The 21,535-nt window shown below is 47.0% G+C and overlaps 1 protein-coding gene across 7 annotated transcripts in view; it reads right to left on the bottom strand.

Moving 5' to 3' along the window:
• Positions 1-2,607: 2,607 nt before the first annotated feature.
• The window catches only part of edc4 (enhancer of mRNA decapping 4), a 55,682-nt gene continuing 36,754 nt past the window's right edge, over positions 2,608-21,535 (bottom strand). For all 7 annotated transcript variants that reach the window (XM_063197443.1, XM_063197445.1, XM_063197444.1 and 4 more), the window contains exons 25-29: positions 21,077-21,242; positions 20,405-20,591; positions 17,403-17,622; positions 14,877-15,040; positions 2,608-5,579 (exon numbers count right to left, since the gene is read on the bottom strand). In XM_063197443.1, coding sequence (XP_063053513.1) covers positions 5,393-5,579; positions 14,877-15,040; positions 17,403-17,622; positions 20,405-20,591; positions 21,077-21,242 — 924 coding nt within the window. In that variant the 3' untranslated portion in view covers positions 2,608-5,392. The remainder of the gene's footprint in view (positions 5,580-14,876; positions 15,041-17,402; positions 17,623-20,404; positions 20,592-21,076; positions 21,243-21,535) is intronic.

Here is a 21,535-nt window from a genome sequence, read left to right as displayed (position 1 = left end):
AGCAGCAGCATAAACACACAATGCAGACATCATTCACGCACTGTGTAGGTGTGGGTGTGGGTGTGTGTGCGCGTGCGCGCGCGCGGGTGTCTCCTGTCCTCCTCTCCGTCTCCTTCTCCTCCCTTCATCTCTTCTCCCCTTCACCTGTCTTCTGTGCATTGTCCATGGTATTTGGCCCACTGTGTGTGAAGTGATGCTGTGTAGGGGATATGTGGTTTTGCAGTGTTTGGTTGTGTGTGTTTGGCTAGTGTATATTGAAAGTCTGGTATGTGTGTGACATTAGTGTTGAAGGCATGCTGTGTTTGTGTGAGTTGTAGGCCTATACTGTTTGAGGTTTGGGTGATGGTGTGTGAGGTAATAGGCTAGTGTTTGGCTGTCTGAGCAGTATATGGAAATGGAATGAAAAATAATTAAATGCAGGTAATAAAAATATAATTACTAAATAATTATAGAATAGACTGAATTATATTGAGTATAATATTTATATTGTTTATCTGTGTTGAGGACATAGCCTAGTTTAATAAAATAATTAACGCATGGTTTATTTTGGTGAGAAAAAAATGGCTAGTTGACCTTCCATTTGGCTAGTAAGAAAAAATGTCTACTAGCCAAATTGGCTGGTGGTGGAAAAAGTTAATTTAGAGCCCTGCTTGTAGAGTATGGGGAGAAGTCCAGTGTCAAGCCATACCATGGTCGCAGTTTGCCACAAATGCACACATAATGCAAACTGTAAACATCAACAGCCAACATCACACAGAGTTAAGGTGCAAGGCAAAGCACGGCTCCCCTGAGATGGGATGTAAATAAACTCTCCTTAAACACTCCAACGAGATGAGCTGAGGAGAGGCAGGGGGAAGCAGGGAGAACCGTTACCCTGCCATTCAGGCTCGTGAAAACGGAGCCCCTCTGGCAACAGGAGCATACACCTCACTGGAGTTCGCGTAACACACTGAAGAGAGGCAAGTCAGTGTGGAACGCTGGGGGGGTGCTGAGGGAGGGCATGCCTTGAAGCGGAGGGCGACTCGCTCGTTGTTTAGCGCTCAGAGTTGTTTAACACTGCAGGACGGGGCCAGGTATCACCTTGTTGATTTGAGATGCTTTTCTAGGGAGGAGTGGAGACTGTCGCCAATAGAGTGTGTAACTCCCGCGGGAGGAGGGGAGTCGGGGGAGCGCAGATGCGGTTCATTCATGATTTATTTCTGGAGGGATGTTTTCCCTCCTTAATCCCCCGGAGAGCCGCGTTACATCAGCATGATGCTCCGGGATGAATTAACACAGCGGTTTAAGAGGAAAACAATGCCGCCTACAAATACTTCCAAGGCAGGGCAGTTTGTAGTTTCTACTGTTCAAGTATTTTTCCGACAAAACAGACAGCCGGTATGCCTTTACATTCACAATAGGTAGCCTATCCGAACAGTGACGCTTGGTCCACTCGGATTTGCATTGGTGGTCCTCACACTTCCGATTCAGATTTAAAATGCCACCAAGCGAGAGTATTTGTCGTAAATAAATAAATTACAGACAAACCTCATCTGAGCACAAAACAAACATGAACACTGCATTCCGCTCAAGGGATTAAAATATTAGTTGACATATCAGAGAAGTGGGTAAGCGCTGGCGTCACTCGGAGACCTATGCGTAATGCGCAACCGTAGCACATGGTAACTTCAGTGCATCTGTTAAGACACCCGCCTGTATTCAACATTTACAAGCTCTTCATAGAAATGACAGGCACGGTTTGGTATTTTACTCATGCATGGACATCTAAAAGCAAACTAAACAATCTTATTTGCTGTGACCGAATGTACCACTACTCCGCTTCATCCCACACAGTGGGGAGTAAAACAATGCGAGACTTAAGTTAAACACGAAAACAGCAGTTCAACTTCAAACATGAGTTCTCTTGAGTAATTTCAACAGTTTTAACAGTAAAGAAATCACATCGGGACTTACGGAAATGGAATGCAACAGGCACGAGGAGGCAGGTGTAATGGAAACGGGCTGCCATTCTGCATCAGCGTTCACGCGCTCCGATGAAATGACGGCGAAATTGTCAATTAGTTGGTGTATCCGAGCTATAGTGGATCCTCGTGCACCCTATCCACTGACTACAATCTAGACAAGTGTTTCAGGCATCGCGCATGGAGAGAGAAGCGTCAAGTGAATGGCCCGGGATGGATCCTGGAGTACACGCCTGGGTAGGGGCGGGGGAGCCAGTCCTATACTCGAGTCGAAATGCGTAATCTCGTGAGGTTGACAACTACGCGCAAACGAGTGATAGTCAAAAGTGTCAGATATTTTAACACGGTCCCAAAAACACAGTCAATAAAACCCACGAAATGTTTAGTGCTGTTGCTCGCCACTGCAAGAATCGGTAACAGATTATTCGGTCTGTTGCAAATGACTGTATGCTTCTGCCGTGGATTAAGATGTGTGATGCGCATAAAGGATGTTGTATCGGCCGGTGTAATCCCGTCCACAGAGGATGCCAACGTCACTAGAACACGACTATGCGAGGAAATAAACCCACTGTGGATTAATCTCACGTTTGCGAAGAGCCCGCTTGTAGATTTCATACAAATTAAAATGACCACGCAGAGAAACAGATTGAACGTTGTGATTTTCTGTTTTTTATTCCAAAACGCCTAAGGTAAAAGAAACAGGTGTAAAATATACAACATAGTTCAAGCACAATGAACAAAACCACAATGGCAAAATGACAAAACGTTTTGAATCTTCTCATACACAAGAGCTAAATCTTAATACGCAACGTTTGAAGAGGAAAATAGTTTTGACTTTATAGCGTTATGTGCAAGCCTCGGTTGGACATTCACGTCTATTTGTCGCTAGACCCTGATAAGTACTGATCTTAATGGATAACAGAAGAGGAAGGAAAACATAAATGTATACACTGCAGCTTATGGACGCGTCCTGAAATAGAAGAGCGCCGTATTTACCAATTAAAGGGATGCTTCAACAATCAAAGAAAAGGGGTAGGGAGAGATTCCCAAAAGCCAACACACTAGTGGCCAAGACACCTGACCAACGGTAGTCTCTGATGGAATATGACCAATAATATTTGTTTAAGTACATTGCTCGTTTCTTACAAAGGGAAAGAGTAATAATAAAAAAGTGAAGAGCTGCTCGTCCTGCTTCTAAAGGATTACATTAATTGAAATGTGCAGCTCTTTAACATGCCGAGATACATCTGATGCAGCTGGTCAGCCAGAGAAAACAGAACTGAGGCGAGCAAGGGGGGCCATGACTTCACATGGCCTACAGAAACAGCAACTAAGGAGCTCAGCTCACCTCACCAGGTCTGAACGGGACAACTTAACATCTGCAGTTGAAGACCATTTGACAGGCCTTATTCTTACATTTCGTTAAGACAGTGCATCATCAACGGGGTGTACAGTATCAGAAGTGTCCAACAGGCACTACAGTACCGTTAGGGCCAATTGACCACCCAGACAATAGGACATCGTTAAGGCACTTTCTTGATAATATTCCTCCAAATTGTGTCAAAAAATGAAAACGAAAAGAGGAAAGATAAGCTGCATACATATACTGGTAATAGATGCATGATAACAAAACTTGTTAAATATCATAGTTAGTGCCCTCTAGGGAGCAAAGCATGAACTGCACACTTACAAATTAAATACGAGATACACCATCTCTCCACAATAACTGATTCTGTTCAATTTGCAATTGAAAACTTTCTCTCAAACTATTCACCTGATATATAAAAATAATCAGGACTTTAATATATACTGGGAATATAATCAATGAGAGAAGCTGATGGATTATTGTCTGTGTGTGTATGCATGTGCAGACCATGGAGCAAAAAGGAAATTATGGACGGCCATTTCTGTTGTGTGTGTGCGCGTGTCCCAATGATCATGCTCCTGACGAGTACTAATGTACTTAACTGTGGGTACTGAGGATGCTGCCGTCTCCTGCATTAAACTAATGTGCAGAAGGCTGCAGTACCCCGCATAAACTATAACAGGAAAAAACAGAATAGAGAAAACAACTTCACTTAACATGAACTCAGTCCTACTGAACACACCCCGTCTTGGTACACCCAACTCAACTACAGTTTTTTTCGTTCTTTTCTAAACAAATTGTAACATTGGGGCTTCCCTCTCAAACACATTCACACACACAAACAAAAACAGAAACATAAGAGTCAGAGTTTCTGGTAGACAAAATCCTGTGCGTATGTACCTTAAGTCCTTTCAGCTTATGAAGTGAACAGAGAAAAGAAAAGAGGGCTAAACGAAAGTGAAATATTGGGGCTGCAGCTCGGCCAGTCCGTCTGGACAGCGTTCAGTGGGGAAGAACTCAGAATTAACTTGCACGTGGTCGTCCCATTCAACAAAGCAAAGCAGTTCAACACAGGAAGGTCAATTTTGGTTTTCTATTCTTCTGCACGCAGCGCCCCCCCCCAACCCCCATCCCCTTCATGCCTGCCACACGACAGGCAGGGGACTTCTCTCAGTCACTTACAAGAAACAATCATAATCAAAACATCATCATTGAAAAAAGAAAAAAAAGTATAGACGCTGATTTTCTTTCGTGTAGCTCATCAAAGCAGAAGACGAGCCATGACAGGAGAGGGAGGAGGAGGAGAAGGGGGGAAGAGGAGGCGGTGCGGTGGAGAATGCAATGGCTGCCACCTCCATTCTCCAATGAAACGCATGGAAGAGCACATGTGACTCCACCCTCCACCACCTCCCTCGCCTCTCCACACAACCGTACGTATGAGGGAGAGGGGAGAGGCGCAGAGCGAGCACCTCCCGCAGCCCAAGCCTTCACTAGTCTCTATACACTTCTGCAGCAGGTGGGGTGGACTCACAAAAAAAAGCTAAAGGTCAAAAAATAAAATAAAAAAAAATTGTGTGTGTTTGTGTGTGGGGAGGGGCGAGCTGTACACGTGCGGGTCTGGGAGAGACAATATGCTGTTGGACATTGCAACATTGTGTATCAATGTTGGAAATAGTAGAACCACACAGTTCTACACAGCTGTGTGTGTGTGTGTGTGTGTGAGTGTGTGTGTGTGTGTGTGTGTGTGAGTGTGTGAGTGTGCACGCTTTACCATGGGCTTGTATGCATGTATTTATCAAAGAAGGCGTGTATATGAATGTGTGTATGTAATAAGGAGGGCCAGTATGTTTGTCTGTTTATACGTACGTGTGTGTGTGTGTGTGTGTGTGTGTGTGTGTGTGTGTGTGTGTGTGTGTGTGTGTGTGTGTGTGTGTGTTAGTGGTCGGTGACTAGGCCCCGCAGCATCACCATCATGAGCCTGCGTGCCCTCTTGCTAAGCGGCAAGTGAGTGTGTGCGTGTGTGTGTGTGTGTGTGTGTGTGTTAGAGAAGGCATGTGTGCGTGTGTTAGTGGTTGGCCACTAGGCCCTGAAGCATCATCATAAGCCTGCGTGCCCTCTTGCTGAGCGGTGAGTGGGGCTCCTGCTGCAGGAAGGTGAAGAGCTTCTGCCGCACCTGGGCCAGAACTGCACTCATGTGGTCACGCGTCACCGGGTCACCGTGGTCCAGGTTCATCACCGCATCCTCCAGGTAGCTGAGGAACACACATACGGTTAACAGGTTAACACTATGCATATGCACACGGGCATGCACAGACACACAGGTCAGGTTAACATTATGCATATGCATGTGGGCAATCATGTATGATTATACACACACAGCCATCAAACGGGTTTGCACGCACACACACACACACACACACACACCGGCCAAATTGTCATTCCACAGGTGCATCTGGGTGGTTAGTGTCATACAGAGTTGGGAGGGAGGTCAGGATCACATAAACCTACAGCTACCAGGTGTAAAAAATTGGTCTGGGAATCTGACAGCACACTTTTGCAGATGTCCCTCCCATTCGCTCCACCCAACACAGAACAACATCCTGGCACTTTCCGCCTCCCCCACCCACCCTGGTTCCCCTCCACCAACTGCCACCAGGCTTCATGATGATGCTATAGGGCCTAGTGGCCAACCAGTGGCCAACCACTAACACACACACAGACACAGACACAGACACACAGACACAGACACAGACACAGACACACACACACACAGACACACACACACACAGACACACACACACACAGACAGACACACACACACAGACACACAGACAGACACACACACACAGACAGACAGACACACACACACACACACACACACACAACCCCAACCCCCAGGTGTTGCATGTGGGTCTGACGCAGTGTGTGCAGGACATCGCTCCAGTCTCCTCTGTCGGATCACTGGGCCACCTCAAAGCACCAAATCCCCTCAGCCCAGCGGGGAGCTTCTGCCTGTAGACAACGCCGCCACCACCTCCTGCCTCCGCCTCCTCCTCCAGCAGGGAGACTTTACACCATGGAGGTAGTATAAGAACTGGAGAGAGTGAATAAGTCCCGTCTCCAGTCATTTCAATGGGAAATGCTAGGCTAGTGAATTCAGCCAAAATTGAATGAAATTTTCAGCTTCAAAGATGGAGTCGTTTCCGCCACCAGTTTACTCAGCCAATTACGTGACACATTAATGACTGACTTACGATTGACCAGAAAGATATATGGAAGACGGGCATTGGATGCATGGAGGTGCCCAACCACACACCTGTATAGGTATGTGAGCCCAACACTAAACTCGCGCACCCACCAATCGCGTCCACCCTCTTTGAGCGAAGAGGTGGCAGAATTGCGACGAGGAAGTGCCTTGCTAATCGGCGAAGCTAATCAGCCAAATCCTGACCCCCTGCTTTACACACACCTCTTCCCCCGTTAGTGGGGAGCCTTTGCCTATATGCCTCCTCCTCCCTCCGTCTCCTCCAGTGTGGAGCCTTTCCCTACACATCCCCTCCTGATGTCTCCTGACATGACTCTGTGTGTGTGTGTGCGTGCGTGTGTGTGCGTGCGTACATGGATACAGCCATTATGCAACCATGCTATCGTCTGTCTCTCTGTGTGTGTGTGTGCGTGTGTGTGTGTGTGTGTGTGTGTGTGTGTGTGTGTGTGTGTGTTTGTGTGTGTGTGTGTGTGCGTGCTCGCGCCATTATTCTGTGTGTGTGTCTAGAACTGTGGTGAACTGCGGTGGCCGGGTGCAGAGGTCAGCTGCAGAGGGCAGGCCGGGTCAGTGCCATGCTTTACTCTCCTGAGAGCTGCTGGTTATACGGCTATGGACTTGATCTGATGCCTCACTCCTAGATGTTACATGCCTGTGGACTTTGCTCTCTTGTGAACTGTTTGTTACATGGCTATGGACTTAACAACCCAATGCCTTGGTCCTGTTTTTTACATTGCTATGGACTTAATATCCCAATGCCTTGGTCCTGTTTGTTACATGGCTATGGACTTAATATACCAATGCCTTGGTCCTGTTTGTTACATGGTTTTGAGCTTTATGTCCTGATGCCATACTCCATTTGTTACATGGCAGTGGACCTGATATTCAGATGTTTTGATCCTACTTGTTACATAGCAGTGGACTTCATCCTGATGCTTTGGTCCGGTTTGATACCCGACTGTGTGATGACCTCACTAGTGCCTGCTAGCTAAAATATACATACTTCACTGTAGGGCAGGAACCTTGAATCTTCACTTTTCACTGGACTTTGCTTATTAATTTATAAACCACTATTTTCTAAATAATCAATTATTTAAGTTAGTTATTAAAAAAATCTATCGTACATTGCTCATGGAGAGTGACAAGAAGTAGAGATTTGTATTTTGGAATGAATAAAAAACAAATAGGAGAAATAACAAGAAAAAGAGATACGAGGTTTCTGCCGGAAAGCGAAGATATATTTTTGTTGGCAAAGCACAGTGTCTAAAGCTTTGGAATTTGACAGCAACGGAATAAGAACTACTGTATCACCATGGACGTACTAAAAACAACTGATTTAGCGCCTGCATTCAATGCCCCGCTGACTCTTGTTGTATGGTGTTGTGTGAATATCCCGCTGCCTCGGCCCCTCTGCTCGCTGCCCCAGAGCAGCGCTGCCACGTGGGATGAACATGTTTGCTGCTTCTTAAAGCCTATTGTGGGATAAAGCAAAAGCATCTATTTTTTTTTCTCTCTCTCTTTTCCTCCCGATCACCATTCCCATCCTCCCCCGCCCCCCGCCTACTCTGCGCTCCTCTGCACTCTCCCTTTGTGGGATTGCAGCGTCCAATAGGGATTAAGAGACCGGCCACCTGTCTGATGTACAGAGCAAGTGCGAGAGATCTCCGCCATCTGGATGCAGATCTCTGTATCTGCGCTGGGCGCTGCTCAGGGGACAGTACGTGGGTGGAGGCGACACGTGTTCCTAGGACAGCACCTTAATTACCTCACAACCAAACCACTCGTTAAGATTAAAATGTCTGATTAAAACAGGGAAAAAAAGAGAGGACGAAGCGGCAGAGTCATCGGCCTTAATAGCATACTTCCTGTGTGTGTGTGTGTGTGTGTGTGTGTGTGTGTGTGTGTGTGTGTGTGTGTGTGTGTGTGTGTGTGCGCGCGCGCCGAGGCCCAGATGGCCCAGCCAGCCAAGATGCTTTTTATCAGATTGTTATAATTTCACATCTGTATGGCTTGCTCGCTTCAATACACGTACAGCCCCCTGGTGGCAAAGCGGACAAAGATCAGACCACCCACTCCTCAAACCTCTCCACCCCACCCACTCCTCAAACCTCTCCACCCCACCCACTCCTCAAACCTCTCCACCCCACCCACTCCTCCACCTCACTAAAACCCACTCCTCAAACCTCTCCACCCCACCCACTCCTCAAACCTCTCCACCCCACCCACTCCTCAAACCTCTCCACCCCACCCACTCCTCCACCTCACTAAAACAGCCCAACTACTCCCCTCTCCTCCCACCTCCTCCACCCCCCTCAACCCGTTACACCCCGGCATCCCTCAACACTCCACCTACCCCTCTCCTCCCACCTCCTCCCCAGCCAAGCATCCTTCCTACAAACCCCCGTCCTCCACTTCTCAACATCTTTCCCCTCTCCTCCTCCTCCTCCTCAACAGCATCCCTCGCCCCACCTCAGCTGTAATCTTTGGGCTTAAGTGTTATTATCCCCCGGGGTGCAGGAGAGGAGAGGAGAGCACTGCTCATACGGCCGGCTCAGCTTAGACGCCTCGTCAATAAACACATAAACAAACAAATTGAACTGGGAACAATATTTACACTGTAAGCCCTACATGCTAAACGAGATGGCAACATGGACAGACAGAGCCCCCTACACCCTCCCCCTCATCTGCATACGCAGGAGCTGCTCTCATGCACTCTGCATTAATAACCACATCTCAAGGCTAGGCCCACTTAACACACACGCTTAACATATGGTTATTAAACATGCATGCACGCACGCACGCACGCGCACACGCACACACACACACACACACACACACACACACACACACACACACACACACACACACACACACACACACACACACACACACACACACACACACACACACACACACACACACACGCACACGCACACACCTCATGCAGCCTCCACCCAGATGGTAATATAGAGGAACATCTGGCTAGTATGAGCTGGAGGTTATTTAAGGGGTAATTTGGACCGCGTGTGTGTGTGGACACTAACGGTAGTGAGGGTGCTTGGCGGGGGTGGTGGGTTGGGGGAGGGTTACAGGAGTGCAACGTGAGGAGGGCAGGGTGAGGGCAAAGAGCTGAAGGGGTTGGGGTAGACGCAGTGTGTTATATGCAAGAGCAGGCCATAGGCAGGGCTGTGGGTGGCGACCAGAGAGTGGGGAGTGGGCTTGGGCTGGAAGGGATGTCGAAAGGACATGTGAGATCCAGACATTGTAGAATAGCAGTCAGGGCTTTAGTGACTGCTGCCAGGAGATGCTCGATCGATGCTCGCACGCACGCATGGTGTCCGGACTGACCCCAGGGCCTATTAGGATGCAGCGTGTGACTCTCGATGCCTTGGGGTTCGGGGATTGTTTACCAGGGCTGTGTGTTTGTGTACAGAGGAATCAGCCGCCAGGAGTGAACAGGACACCTGTTTAGCCAATGGGAGAGCAGGACTGTGTGCGTCATCGGCATCACCTCAGCGCGACCCTGGAGGACCCTGGTCAAGCGTAATGGCTGTGGTCAAGGGCTTTGGTGGCGTTTTTCCCGAAGTAGACGCGCCATGGCATGTTGTGTCTGTTTCTGTGTACTCCACTTAAAGGGTAATGTTTAGGTTAAATGTATAACTAAATCTATACAGGATGTTGTCAGAAGAGGTGTTTTGAAACATATATGTGAAATTCACAGTCTGTAACAATACCAAACTGCAATATTTTCATGAAAATGTATCATTTGAAAGCCACTTCTGAAATGTTGGGCTTCTCGCTGGCAGAGCCTCTATGACGTAGATAGAGGGAGTCCAGCTAAGGTTCTGGTTCAGCTCTCGCTTGTTGATGTAGGCTTACCAACAGTTTTGGTTGTAGTAGCCTATATCTTTCCAATGCTTTCACAAGAGAGTGGCATTTTATATGCCTATCTAAAACAGTGTCATAGTAGACCGTTACTAGAAATAGCGACTATTTTAATATCTTTCCCGAAAACGATGCCCGTGGAGTAACGAGACCTTCATGTTCCCCGCCACAATGACTTGCGCCCTCTGTCCATGGTGCTGAAATCGCGGCATTCTGTGAAGCACGTTACAATGTCATGAGGGAATACAGTTATTTGTGTTGTCCATAGTTATACCAACGAAAAAAGTAGGCGGTGATAAATACGCCAGGTCCAAATTACTAAAATAAAAAGTAGGCTATATTGTAACAGCCTACCAGCTGCCTCCTCAGGAGTGAGAGCGCAGAGTTACCCCGTGTGCACTAGGCTATACTTCCCATCTCACCACGCAGCCTCTAAAATGGGTTTGAGATTGTCAGGATCGCAACAACCATGAGCCGAGTGAGCAAGCCAGAAGGAATCGTGAAGTGTGTGCACCAATTCTGAATCGCTGAAGCCAGAAACTGATGTGCGCTGTTCCAAATTGAGACCGAGCGCGCAAGGTCTGCAAACAAGGGTTTGCAAAAGTGCACTAAATAATAAGACTAATAAGAAAAGATATTCGTTGTGTTGATCTGTTTTATTTCTTATGTGTTCGTCAGTGGGGTTTTTTCATATTTGGAAAGGTAACGAAGGCTAGGCCTACCAACGGGCAGTCTTATTGCTGCCTGCCCAACTCATAACCTCTAAAACTTAAAAATACAGTCGATTGCACAGTTACAATATGGACGACGTTTTAAAATGGATAACAGTAATTTAAAACATTAGTAAGCTTTTTCAACGTCATTTGGAGAGTCTTAGATTTCGCTTGGCCCACCGCGCCCAAAAAGGAAACCTGCTTGCATTGCGTTGAGTTTGGGAGATGTCTTTAGTGGGAGTAGGCCTATTTGAATGTGTAAAACACGTTGGACATGCTGGGCATTTTCAGTAGGCTATTCTTGGGGAAGTAGATCGATTATTATTTGCATGCGTCATTGTTTCACCGTCGACCTTGCATCAGCATGCCAATGTTAGGCTACATTTGCCAAACTAACGTTGATGTGGTCCTGACATTTTGATGAATAGCAATAGCATAATATCTCTACAAAATCGGGAGTAAATTGAATTGAATTGAAGTCTCCCAACATGTCTTGTCAATCCATGAGGATACGGAAAATCTAGCACACCACACGCGGAGAAAGCGTTCCTTTGATAGAGGGGATACCTGCGTCTTTGTAAAGTGCTGCGCGCACGTTTGATTGCCGGTTTTACAAATTACGGGGATAAACATGCCAGGTCCAAATTACTAACAGGAAAAGAGGGACGATGACAAAGGGGATGAATCGCCAGGAAGACAGGGATGATCTTTCTCGCAGAGCAATGTTGTCTGCCAGAGCGAGTCTCGCCTGGTTTTGTGTATGGTTACAATCCACCGCTGGTCCAGCTGGCTATCAGCAATCGCCGCAAGAATCAAACCTGTTTCAAATCCTGCTCATCTCTCGTGAGTGTAGGGTACTGCATATAGGTTAGTTAAAACTTTGCTACGACCCAATTTGGAACACTGTCCACTCCATGCGCAAAAGACACACCGTCAGAAAAAAAGATGGAAATGTGGATATGCTATGTAGGCCTGGAGAAAGAGGTTCACTCTCTCCAGCAGTTCAAAACCACCGTCAGGTTATGTTTCGGAAGCATATCGGGTTTTTTTTTCGACAAAAACGAAGCGCCATAAAGTCACAGTCAAGTTTGGTTATAGGCCAGCACAGCAGCGTTAATAAACTCCAAAAAAGTAATGTGACGTACCCTAATAATGACAATCTTACTGTGCAAACTGGGGCAATAAAAACAGTCGGTGGTGGTGGTAGTGCGCGATAGCTCTGTGATGGGGAGGGGGATTATTTTGGCTACATCTAGCCTACCCAACTCAGGACTCTGGATCCAACCGAGAATCTCCACAATGAGGGAAACACATCGAAAATATAAAATTAAATATGCTATATGCACAAATAGAGTTTATATCAATCAGACATTCTATTAGGTTAACAATGTTATTTTGAAACCTAATGAAGTGCCACATAGCCTAATAACGGTCTGGCACACCCTCATGGCGCTGCTGCAGCGCATTGACATGGAGGAAACCTACAAAAAAATATTATTATTTTAAATAATAAAATGGTTCAGACGGTATCTGGTGGATACTGCCACTGTTTAAGGCCATTTAACTTGTTGAAATTTAGCCTATAGGTCTGGAAAGGTGTTACAATATTATAATCTGGCCTATTCTCTGCGGTCTTTAGTATGTCTGTAGAACGCAGCGACTCCCTCTATCTACGTCGGATTCTAAATGTTTGTTTAAAAGAAGCCGCCGTTATTTTTCACAAAGTTTTCTGAAAATGTTGTTTATGCAATAATTCGGTATTTTGACATATATCACATCTAAATTTATGTATTGAGGCTCTTAAAATGAGATTTAGTGGTGTTTAACCTGCAAGTTACACTTTAACCCTTTGCTAATGCTAATGTACTCAAAAGAAAAAAAAGGGAGAGAAAAGAAAAGAGAAGAAACTAACCATTCTTGGCATCTGTACTTATTGATCTGTATATTTCCTACGCACTTTGTATCTGCATCCTGCAAGTGTTGTAAGCTATGATTATGTCCTCGACTGTAAGTCGCTTTGGTTAAAAAGTGTCAGCCAAATGTAATTTAATGTGTGATTGTGTCTTAAGGCCAAAGGACATGATGGATCCTTGGGAATCCTTGTGGCAGACGTGGCATAATGTTTGGGGAGTTGGTTTTGGAATCAAGAGGGTGGTAGGTTTGAATCCCACTCCAGCCAGAGGAGACGGTAACCAATACTCCATATGTAAATCACGGCAAGTTGCAGAAGATAAGAGCCAGATGAGTGTAATGTAATGAGAAGGACAGCATCAGACACAGCTCAGACCACACATATCTACGCAAACACATGTTGACACTGTAAAGCAATCTCATCATCCAGAGTGCAATTCTCCTGTGTGTGTGTGTGTGTGTGTGTGTGTGTGTGTGTGTGTGTGGGGTGGGGGGGATTTAAGACCCAGGGGTGCGGAGAGGTGTAGCAAGCCCTTTACATACTCACCCCTGGGTTACGCATGTTGCTTACATGAGTGAAGGATTGGACACCAGGCTGGGTGGGTGTGTGTGTGTGTGTGTGTGTGTGTGTGTGTGTGTGTGTGTGTCTGAGTACAGGCACGTGTATGTGTGACAGCGTGCTTGCTGTGCCAGGGTTCAACATTATTAGCAGAGGCCCCCTGGTCTGGCTGCAGCCAACAGGGATGGCGTGCCAAAGAAACAGGCATTAATCTGAATGGCCCGAGACATGGCACATCCCCAGTCATTTCAGCTCATGCATAGCGCTAACTGTAGGCAGAATCTCGTCAGCAATCATCTGTTAATGCGGGACAGGGGCGCTGAGAAGGACACGCCTACCATTCACTTACGTCTTGTTTCTTTATTTTTTTCTCATTTTAGCAAACCACGTTTTCAAGGCTTGCCAATAGCATGTTTGTGTGTGTGTGTGTGTGTGTGTGTGTGTGTGTGTGTGTGTGTGTGTGTGTGTGTGTCTGTCTTTCTTGATTATCCATTTTGTTCTGGCTGGAAAACCTCTGTAGTTTGCTGTACACCAGCAGTAACCCTTCTCAGACAGTCCTTTCATGGGAGCAACACCTATCACCATTTTAAGAAAAAACAAAGTGTTTCTGCGCAAATTCAGTGGCGATACTGAGCTGTCCCCTGCTGCAGGCACTGGGCCAATGACCAGGGCTGAGGAGAGCAGAGGAGACGGTTTCTGCTGCACACCCTGTGCCTGTGGAGACGAGCGAGGGGAGGGGAGGGGAGGGGAGGGGAGGGGTAGGGACTGCACCAGGTAGAGAGGGGAGGGGAGGGGAGATGAGGGGTAGGGACTGCACCAGGTAGAGGGGGGAGGTGAGGGGTAGGGACTGCACCAGGTAGAGAGGGGAGGTGAGATGAGGGCAAGCGGTGGTCACCGCACGCCCACGGGGCAGAGGGCAGAAACAGGGGCCGTCGTTAGCATCTAGAGGAGAGGAGGGGAGGTGGCAAATGATGCGAGGGGGCGAGGGGAGGCTTTGGTTGCCTCACCCTGATCTTGAGCTCAGTGTGCGTGTAAGGAGGGTCGGTGGGAAGGTAGAAGAGAAGGTAAGAGATGAGGATTGGTGGGGGTGGGGCACTGATGGTTAGGGTTAGGTTTAGTTTGCTCACCTGATTTTGAGGTGCACGTATACAGAAGGAGGAGGGGAGGAGAAAGGGGAGAAGGTAAAGATGAGGACTATGGTGTGGTGTGGTTTGCTCACCTGATCTTGAGCTCGGTGCGCGTGCCCAGGTTGGTGGAGAGCTGCTGGATGAGTGAGAGCAGTACGGGCTGGATGAGGGGGCACGGGTGCTGACTAAACACCTGCTGCGAGTCTATCGTCTCACACACGTAGAGGACCAGGTTCAGATCCGCAGCAGACAACGCCTGCAGAGGAGAGAGAGAGAGGTGGGTGGAGAGTGGAGAGAGAGAGAGAGAGAGAGAGGTGGGTGGAGAGTGGAGAGAGAGGGAGGATGCAGAGCAGAGGAAGAGAGAGAAGATGGTAAAAAGAGAGGGAGAGGGGGTATACATGAAAAGTGAAGCAGTGGAGAGAAAGAAGAGGAAGATTGGAGCACAGCAGACAGAGAATGGGAGAGATGACGAGAGAGAGAGAGAGAGAGAGAGAGAGAGAGAGAGAGAGAGAGAGAGAGAGAGAGAGAGAGAGAGAGAGAGAGAGAGAGAGAGAGAGAGAGAGAGAGAGAGAGAGAGAGAGAGAGACAATTTGGAAGAGGGGGGCGTTTGAGGGGGGTGGATATTAGGAGAGATTGGAGGAGAGGAGAGCGAAAAAGGAAAGCGTATTGGGAGAGATTGGAGCAAGAGGAGCGAGGCAGGAGGGTGGAAAAAGTGTTAGAACGATAGAGACAGAGATGGAAGATGCACAGGGGGAGAGAAGAAAAATAAGAGGGAGGGAGGGAGAGAAGGATGGAGTGAGAGGGGGAGGGAGAGGAGAAAAATAAGAGAGGGCCAGTGAGCCAATCAATAGCAGAATGACTTGAGCGTCTGGAAGCTGCAGGACCTCCTGATTAAATTGGACTCGCTGAACCACACGAGGACAAGAGGGCAGAACAGCTAGGATGTAGCACAGCCATGAGGACTTGATGCCTGAAAAGCTTAAACGTGTATTGCACTGTCTAGGATGGTGGCCAGAGTAGGTATCGCAACTATGCAGCTCATTCAAACTGTGCTGCCTATTTCTAACTAATGCACAATCCCATAGTATTGCCTTCTTAAATCTTCCTAACGCTGATTTTGATGAAATGGAAAGACTGTAAACCCCCAACTGTAACACATTGGGTCAAGGAAGTTCTGTATTTCCTCAAATTGGAAAAAGTAAGACATTCTCTTAAGGACTTAGCAAAGGGTCCAACAAAAGAAACTTAGAGGAAAATATGGGGACCTTTCCGGGAATATATAAAGACTCACACCACACTGTCCATATAATAGGCTAGAGCAAAAAGTGTACTCCATAGCAAAGATTGTGATTTGTCACAAAATATTTTGATGGGGTCTTTTTGTATGTCCTTTTTTCTCTTCTTTTCTTTTTCTTTGTATTTGATCCTTCAATTGTCTTTGGTCATATGCCTTTGGCTGTCACTATGTTAATATTAGTTTTTCTGTTGTTATTATTATTTTGGTGTTTTTTTTGTATTGTCAGTTATTACATTTAATGCTAAAAATACTCAGACTTGTTTTATGATGTCATGTTATGCCATGTCATGAAATAAAAAGGAATGTTCTAAAAAAAAACTGTGCTGCCTATTGCCAAATTTGATCTTTTCATGAATATTTACAAAATAAAAAACTAATATTGACAAGTATGACCAACATACAGTAAGTTTTTCAGCTAAAAATGTCTATTTCTGCAAATTCAAAAGGGCAAACAGAAGATCCCCCCCTGTTCATGTATGAAAATGTCTGTTACCCTAGTGACGTCAGCTGATTTAGACACTTGGAAAACTGCTGAACTGTGCAAAATTTGCAGTCTGTAGGTGATAATGTATTTCATCATCATTCTGACAATAATTAAGAAGACATAAATTGACTAATTTTCGGTAGTTCATGTGCATGATTCCTGCGACTTCAAACAATCATACCATCGTCATTTCAAACAAAGATTTTACGCCCGTCTAAGTTAGACGCTGGTGACAGAGAAGTGCAGAACTTTGTCCCTAGAATCTAATGCAGTTGGCTTAAGAAGAGTATGGGAACATCTAGTATGTACGCAATCTAAGGACAGCTGTGTAATAAGCAGGATAGCGTTCAGCGAGGCAGTGCCTGGCATGGGATAGCGCAGATGAAGTCCTGCATCTCTGTCGTGCACTATTCCACAACAGGGACCTTCTCACCGAACGTTATCTCCTACGTGTAGTGTAGTATATACCTGTAGGAAGGTCTGGTTTAGGTGTCCCTGCTGTAGCAGCTACAGTATGTTGGCCTGCTGGCTCTGGTAGTACAGGTGTGTAGTGAAGTGTAATTTAAATGTAGTGTGGTGTAGTGTAGTGTAGTCTAATGTAGTGTGGTGTAGTGTAGTCTAAATGTAGTGTGGTGTAGTGTAGTCTAATGTAGTGTGGTGTAGTCTAAATGTAGTGTGGTGTAGTGTAGTCTAATGTAGTGTGGTGTAGTGTAGTCTAATGTAGTGTGGTGTAGTGTAGTCTAAATGTAGTGTGGTGTAGTGTAGTCTAATGTAGTGTGGTGTAGTGTAGTCTAATGTAGTGTAGTGTAGTCTAATGTAGTGTGGTGCAGTATATACCTGCTGGAAGGCCTGGTTGAGGTGTCCCTGCTGTAGGAGCTGCAGTATGTTGGCCTGCTGGCTCTGGTAGTCCAGGTGTGCGGTGGGGACGGGGGTGCCGGCAGCTGAGCGCATGGCCTGCATGATGCTGGACGTCACCACAGCCTGCTGCTCCTTCATGGCCAAGCTCACCTCACCCTTCACAATGCGCTGCACCTGCGTGAGGATGGAGTCCTGCAGGCTGGAAACAAAGAAACAGAATAAAGCACGAGGACGCAGCACTATTTCATTATACTCCACAATTTCCATTACACTCCACACAGCACTATTTCATTACACTCCACACGGCCAGGTGCTGGAGGCTGCAGATGGAGAGAGATAAACACACAAACGAGGATGACGGAAAGACATACAAACGAGGATGCAGGGGTGATAGTGAAAAAAAATCCTGAGCCTGAACTTTTTTCCCTGCTCTAACGACGACGACAAGATACTGCATAGTGACGTAACGTAGGCCTATTTTGACACATTATTCACAGTTATATATAACTGTTAATAGCCTGTGTATGACCATTATTCAAGCCTGATAGTAGAAGAAAACCCTGAACCTGTAACGCTTTCTGAGATAAGAATAATCTAATGGCTAATTATTACCAATGTTTCTCTTTTTTTTGCAAACTCTGTCAAGCCTGAAATCAGACATGGAGCCTGAATACTATCAGCCCTGAGGATGACGGAAAGACACACAAACGAGGATGACGGAAGGACACACAAACGAGGATGACGGAAGGACACAAAGTGCTTCTTCACTAGATGCTGCACCTCTGTCAGGACGGAGTTCAGCACACTGCCAAGAGAAATGAACACACACGGACAGGCACACATGCACGCACGAAGCCGTGCTCACGTGCACCCACAGAGGCACAGGCCCAGAGGAAGCATGAGGATGGCGTGTTGGCAAGAGGAAGGAAGCATGAGGATAGCGTGTTGGCAAGAGGACTGAAAAGGCACACTGAGGAAGGCAGAGCGCCGAAACGCGTCTGTGTAAATAAAAAGAAACCTATGCATGGTGCGACCTTTTTTCATTTTTCAGTGTTGGCAAGAGGAAGCATGAGGATGGCGTGTTGGTAAGAGGAAGGAAGCATGAGGATGGAAGCATGAGGATGGCGTGTTGGCAAGAGGAAGCATGAGGATGGCGTCAGAGACAGTAGAGAGAGAGAGAGGTTCCATTGGCCCATTGTTTCCGGGTTCTATTATTGCAAGGGGGAGAGGGGGGAAATCCCCCTTTAGGCAGACCTAAGGACTGTTCTATTCAATGCTAGGAGTATTATGACACGCCCCTTTAGGCAGACCGGAACCTGGTCACGTTAGGTGCCCATAGCAGCCTATTACATTGGCATATCTCTATATACTTAAAGAATCTCTGATGGCGTGTTGGCAAGAGGAAGGAAACATGAGGACGGCGTGTTGGCAAGAGGAAGGAAGCATGAGGATGGCGTGTTGGCAAGAGGAAGCATGAGGATGGCGTGTTGGCAAGAGGAAGCATGAGGATGGCGTGTTGGCAAGAGGAAGCATGAGGATGGCGTGTTGGCAAGAGGAAGCATGAGGATGGCGTGTTGGCAAGAGGAAGCATGAGGATGGCGTGTTGGCAAGAGGAAGGAAGCATGAGGATGGCGTGTTGGCAAGAGGAAGCATGAGGATGGCGTGTTGGCAAGAGGAAGCATGAGGATGGCGTGTTGGCAAGAGGAAGGAAGCATGAGGATGGCGTGTTGGCAAGAGCTTCCTGAGTGCTGTTGCTGATGAGCCTCTGCTCTGAGAGACAGCTGTCTCTGCTCTCTCTGCTCAAGGCCAACGCCACTCTCCAGGTCGGCGTGGAAACGTCATTACTAGGGCCGTTTTACTAGCCAACTATTCAAACAGAATATTAATGCTGTTCTTCCACTTTTGGAGCCGTGCGTGGTGTTCAAGGTGAGCCAGGTCTAAATTGAGTTAGCGGGGGCAAATTAAAGCCTGGCTTAGGGGGTGTTTGTGCAGCCTGATCCATGAGGCCGGCCACTCGATAAGGAGGTTTCGCATTGCCGCCCGCACAGCCTGAGGACTCGCAGCCCACGCACTCTGCTCAATCACGCATCGCTACAATAAAGATTTATTTTTAAATATTTTCACATTTCAACAGTCTAATGCTGAATAAAAGGACAATTGTTGGGTGGTTATATATAACCTGCTTTGCCAGTTTCCAGACCACTCTTTTTAAAAAACTCAACATTTCGAGACCGTGACCCAGTTCTGCAGAAATAAAAAAGAAAAGTAAAGGATGATACATAGAATGACTAACGAAGCTACAGCGTAGAGTGAAGAGGTCTGAAGAGAAAAGAGAAGGGGTGAGAGAAAAGAGTAGCAGAGCAGTAGAGAAGAGAGAGATGAATCATCTTACTTCACCACAACCAGCTGTAGCTGGTGATGGAAAAGGAGAGGAGAAAAGAGGAGAGGAGGAGACAAAGACAGAAGGAAAGGTGGGAGGAGATGAGAGGAGTCTTTCCCACAATGACATGTAGCTGTAGAGGAAAAGAGAGAGGAGAAAAAATAAGAGGAGAGAAGGGACGAGAGAAGAGAAAAGAAGTGAGAAGAGAAGAAAAGAGGAGAAGATGAGAGGAGAAGACAGAAGAGCAGGAAAGAAAATAACAGGGAAGAAAATAAAAGAGAAGGGAAACTAAAAGAGAAGCGAGTAATTTTACCAAAACGGGATGTAGCTGGAGTGGAGAAGAGAAGACAGAGGAGAAGAGAAGAGGTGAGGAGGAGAGAAGACAGAGGAGAAGAGAAGAGGTGAGGAGGAGAGAAGACAGAGGAGAAGAGGAGACAATAGGAGAGGAGAGGAGAGGAGAGGAGAGGAGAGGAGAGGAGAAGAGAAGAGAAGAGAAGAGAGGAGAGGAGAAGAGAAGAGAAGAGAAGAGAGAGGATAAGAAAAGAGGAGAAGAAAGGGGAGGATAAGAGAAGATGGAAAAAAGAGAAGCTTCTCCTCTTACTTCCCGACGACGAGGTGTAGCTGGTGCTGGACTTCAGAGCGTACGCTGGCCGTGACGCTATTGGCCAGCTGGTCCGTGCTGCTCTGGAAGGTGTCAATCATCTGCTGCAACTGGCCAATCACAGGGTCCCGAGCCTCCTGCTCACGCTGCTTACGGCTCTTCACATGCGACTCCAGCTGCTGGATGTCTACAGGGCACACATACACACACAGTTAGGACCATGTAGAGATGAAACACACACACACACACACACACGCACGCACACACACACACGCATGCACACACACACAAATGCATACTGTACACAGGGAACACGCATATAGCAACTACGGGAACATACACACTCATCCATCACAGCCAGATAACACTCACATGTACAAAATGTCCTCCAAATGTACAGTCAGACTGCCATCCCTACATTAGTATAAAAGAGGACACGGGAAAGATAGCCAGCTGGAGTGTATGAGTGTGTGCATGTGTGTGTGCATGCGTGCATGCGTGGGCACGCATGCATGTGTATAATTCATGCACTTTCACTTCATGCTGACGCATGTGTGTGTGATTTTGTGTGTGTGTGTGTTTGTGGGTCTATAAAAATTCATGCTGTTTGAATTCCTGCAGCCGTGCTTAGAAGTGTGCGCGTTTGTGTCCGTGTGTGTGTGACGTGCTTACATTCATGTGTGCCCTGTTTGAAGCTGTCGTTGATCTGCTGGAACATGGACTGGCAGCCGCGCTCAAAGACGGGCAGCACGATGCTCTGGAAGGCCTCTTTATACGCCGCCTGGATGGGGCCCTGCATGGCCTCTGCTGCCGCACGCCCGATAGCATCTGTAGTGTTCTACAGGCGGGGGGAGAGAAAGAGAGGGGGTGGGAGTGTTAGGTGCAATATTTAGATTAATACGACACTGTATCGTTTCTCCGTCTCGTTGCTCTGTCACAAACCTCGTCCTGTTTACAAAAAGCCGCAAAGATGCCTGAAATGTGAACTCGCTTTCATCAGGGCATGTGCAAGCCGTCATCAACAATGAAATAGCATGAGCTGTACTGTAGGCATACAGTATAACACGCAACTACAATAATATGACGCACGGTGTAAGCAAACAGGACTGCAGCGCAAACCGCGGCAACCTA

This window comes from Engraulis encrasicolus, chromosome 4 (genome assembly GCF_034702125.1).
Source record: "Engraulis encrasicolus isolate BLACKSEA-1 chromosome 4, IST_EnEncr_1.0, whole genome shotgun sequence".
Lineage (NCBI taxonomy): Eukaryota > Metazoa > Chordata > Actinopteri > Clupeiformes > Engraulidae > Engraulis > Engraulis encrasicolus.
Note: the sequence above shows the minus strand (reverse complement) of the source record. Positions and strands in the feature narration are given on the sequence as shown.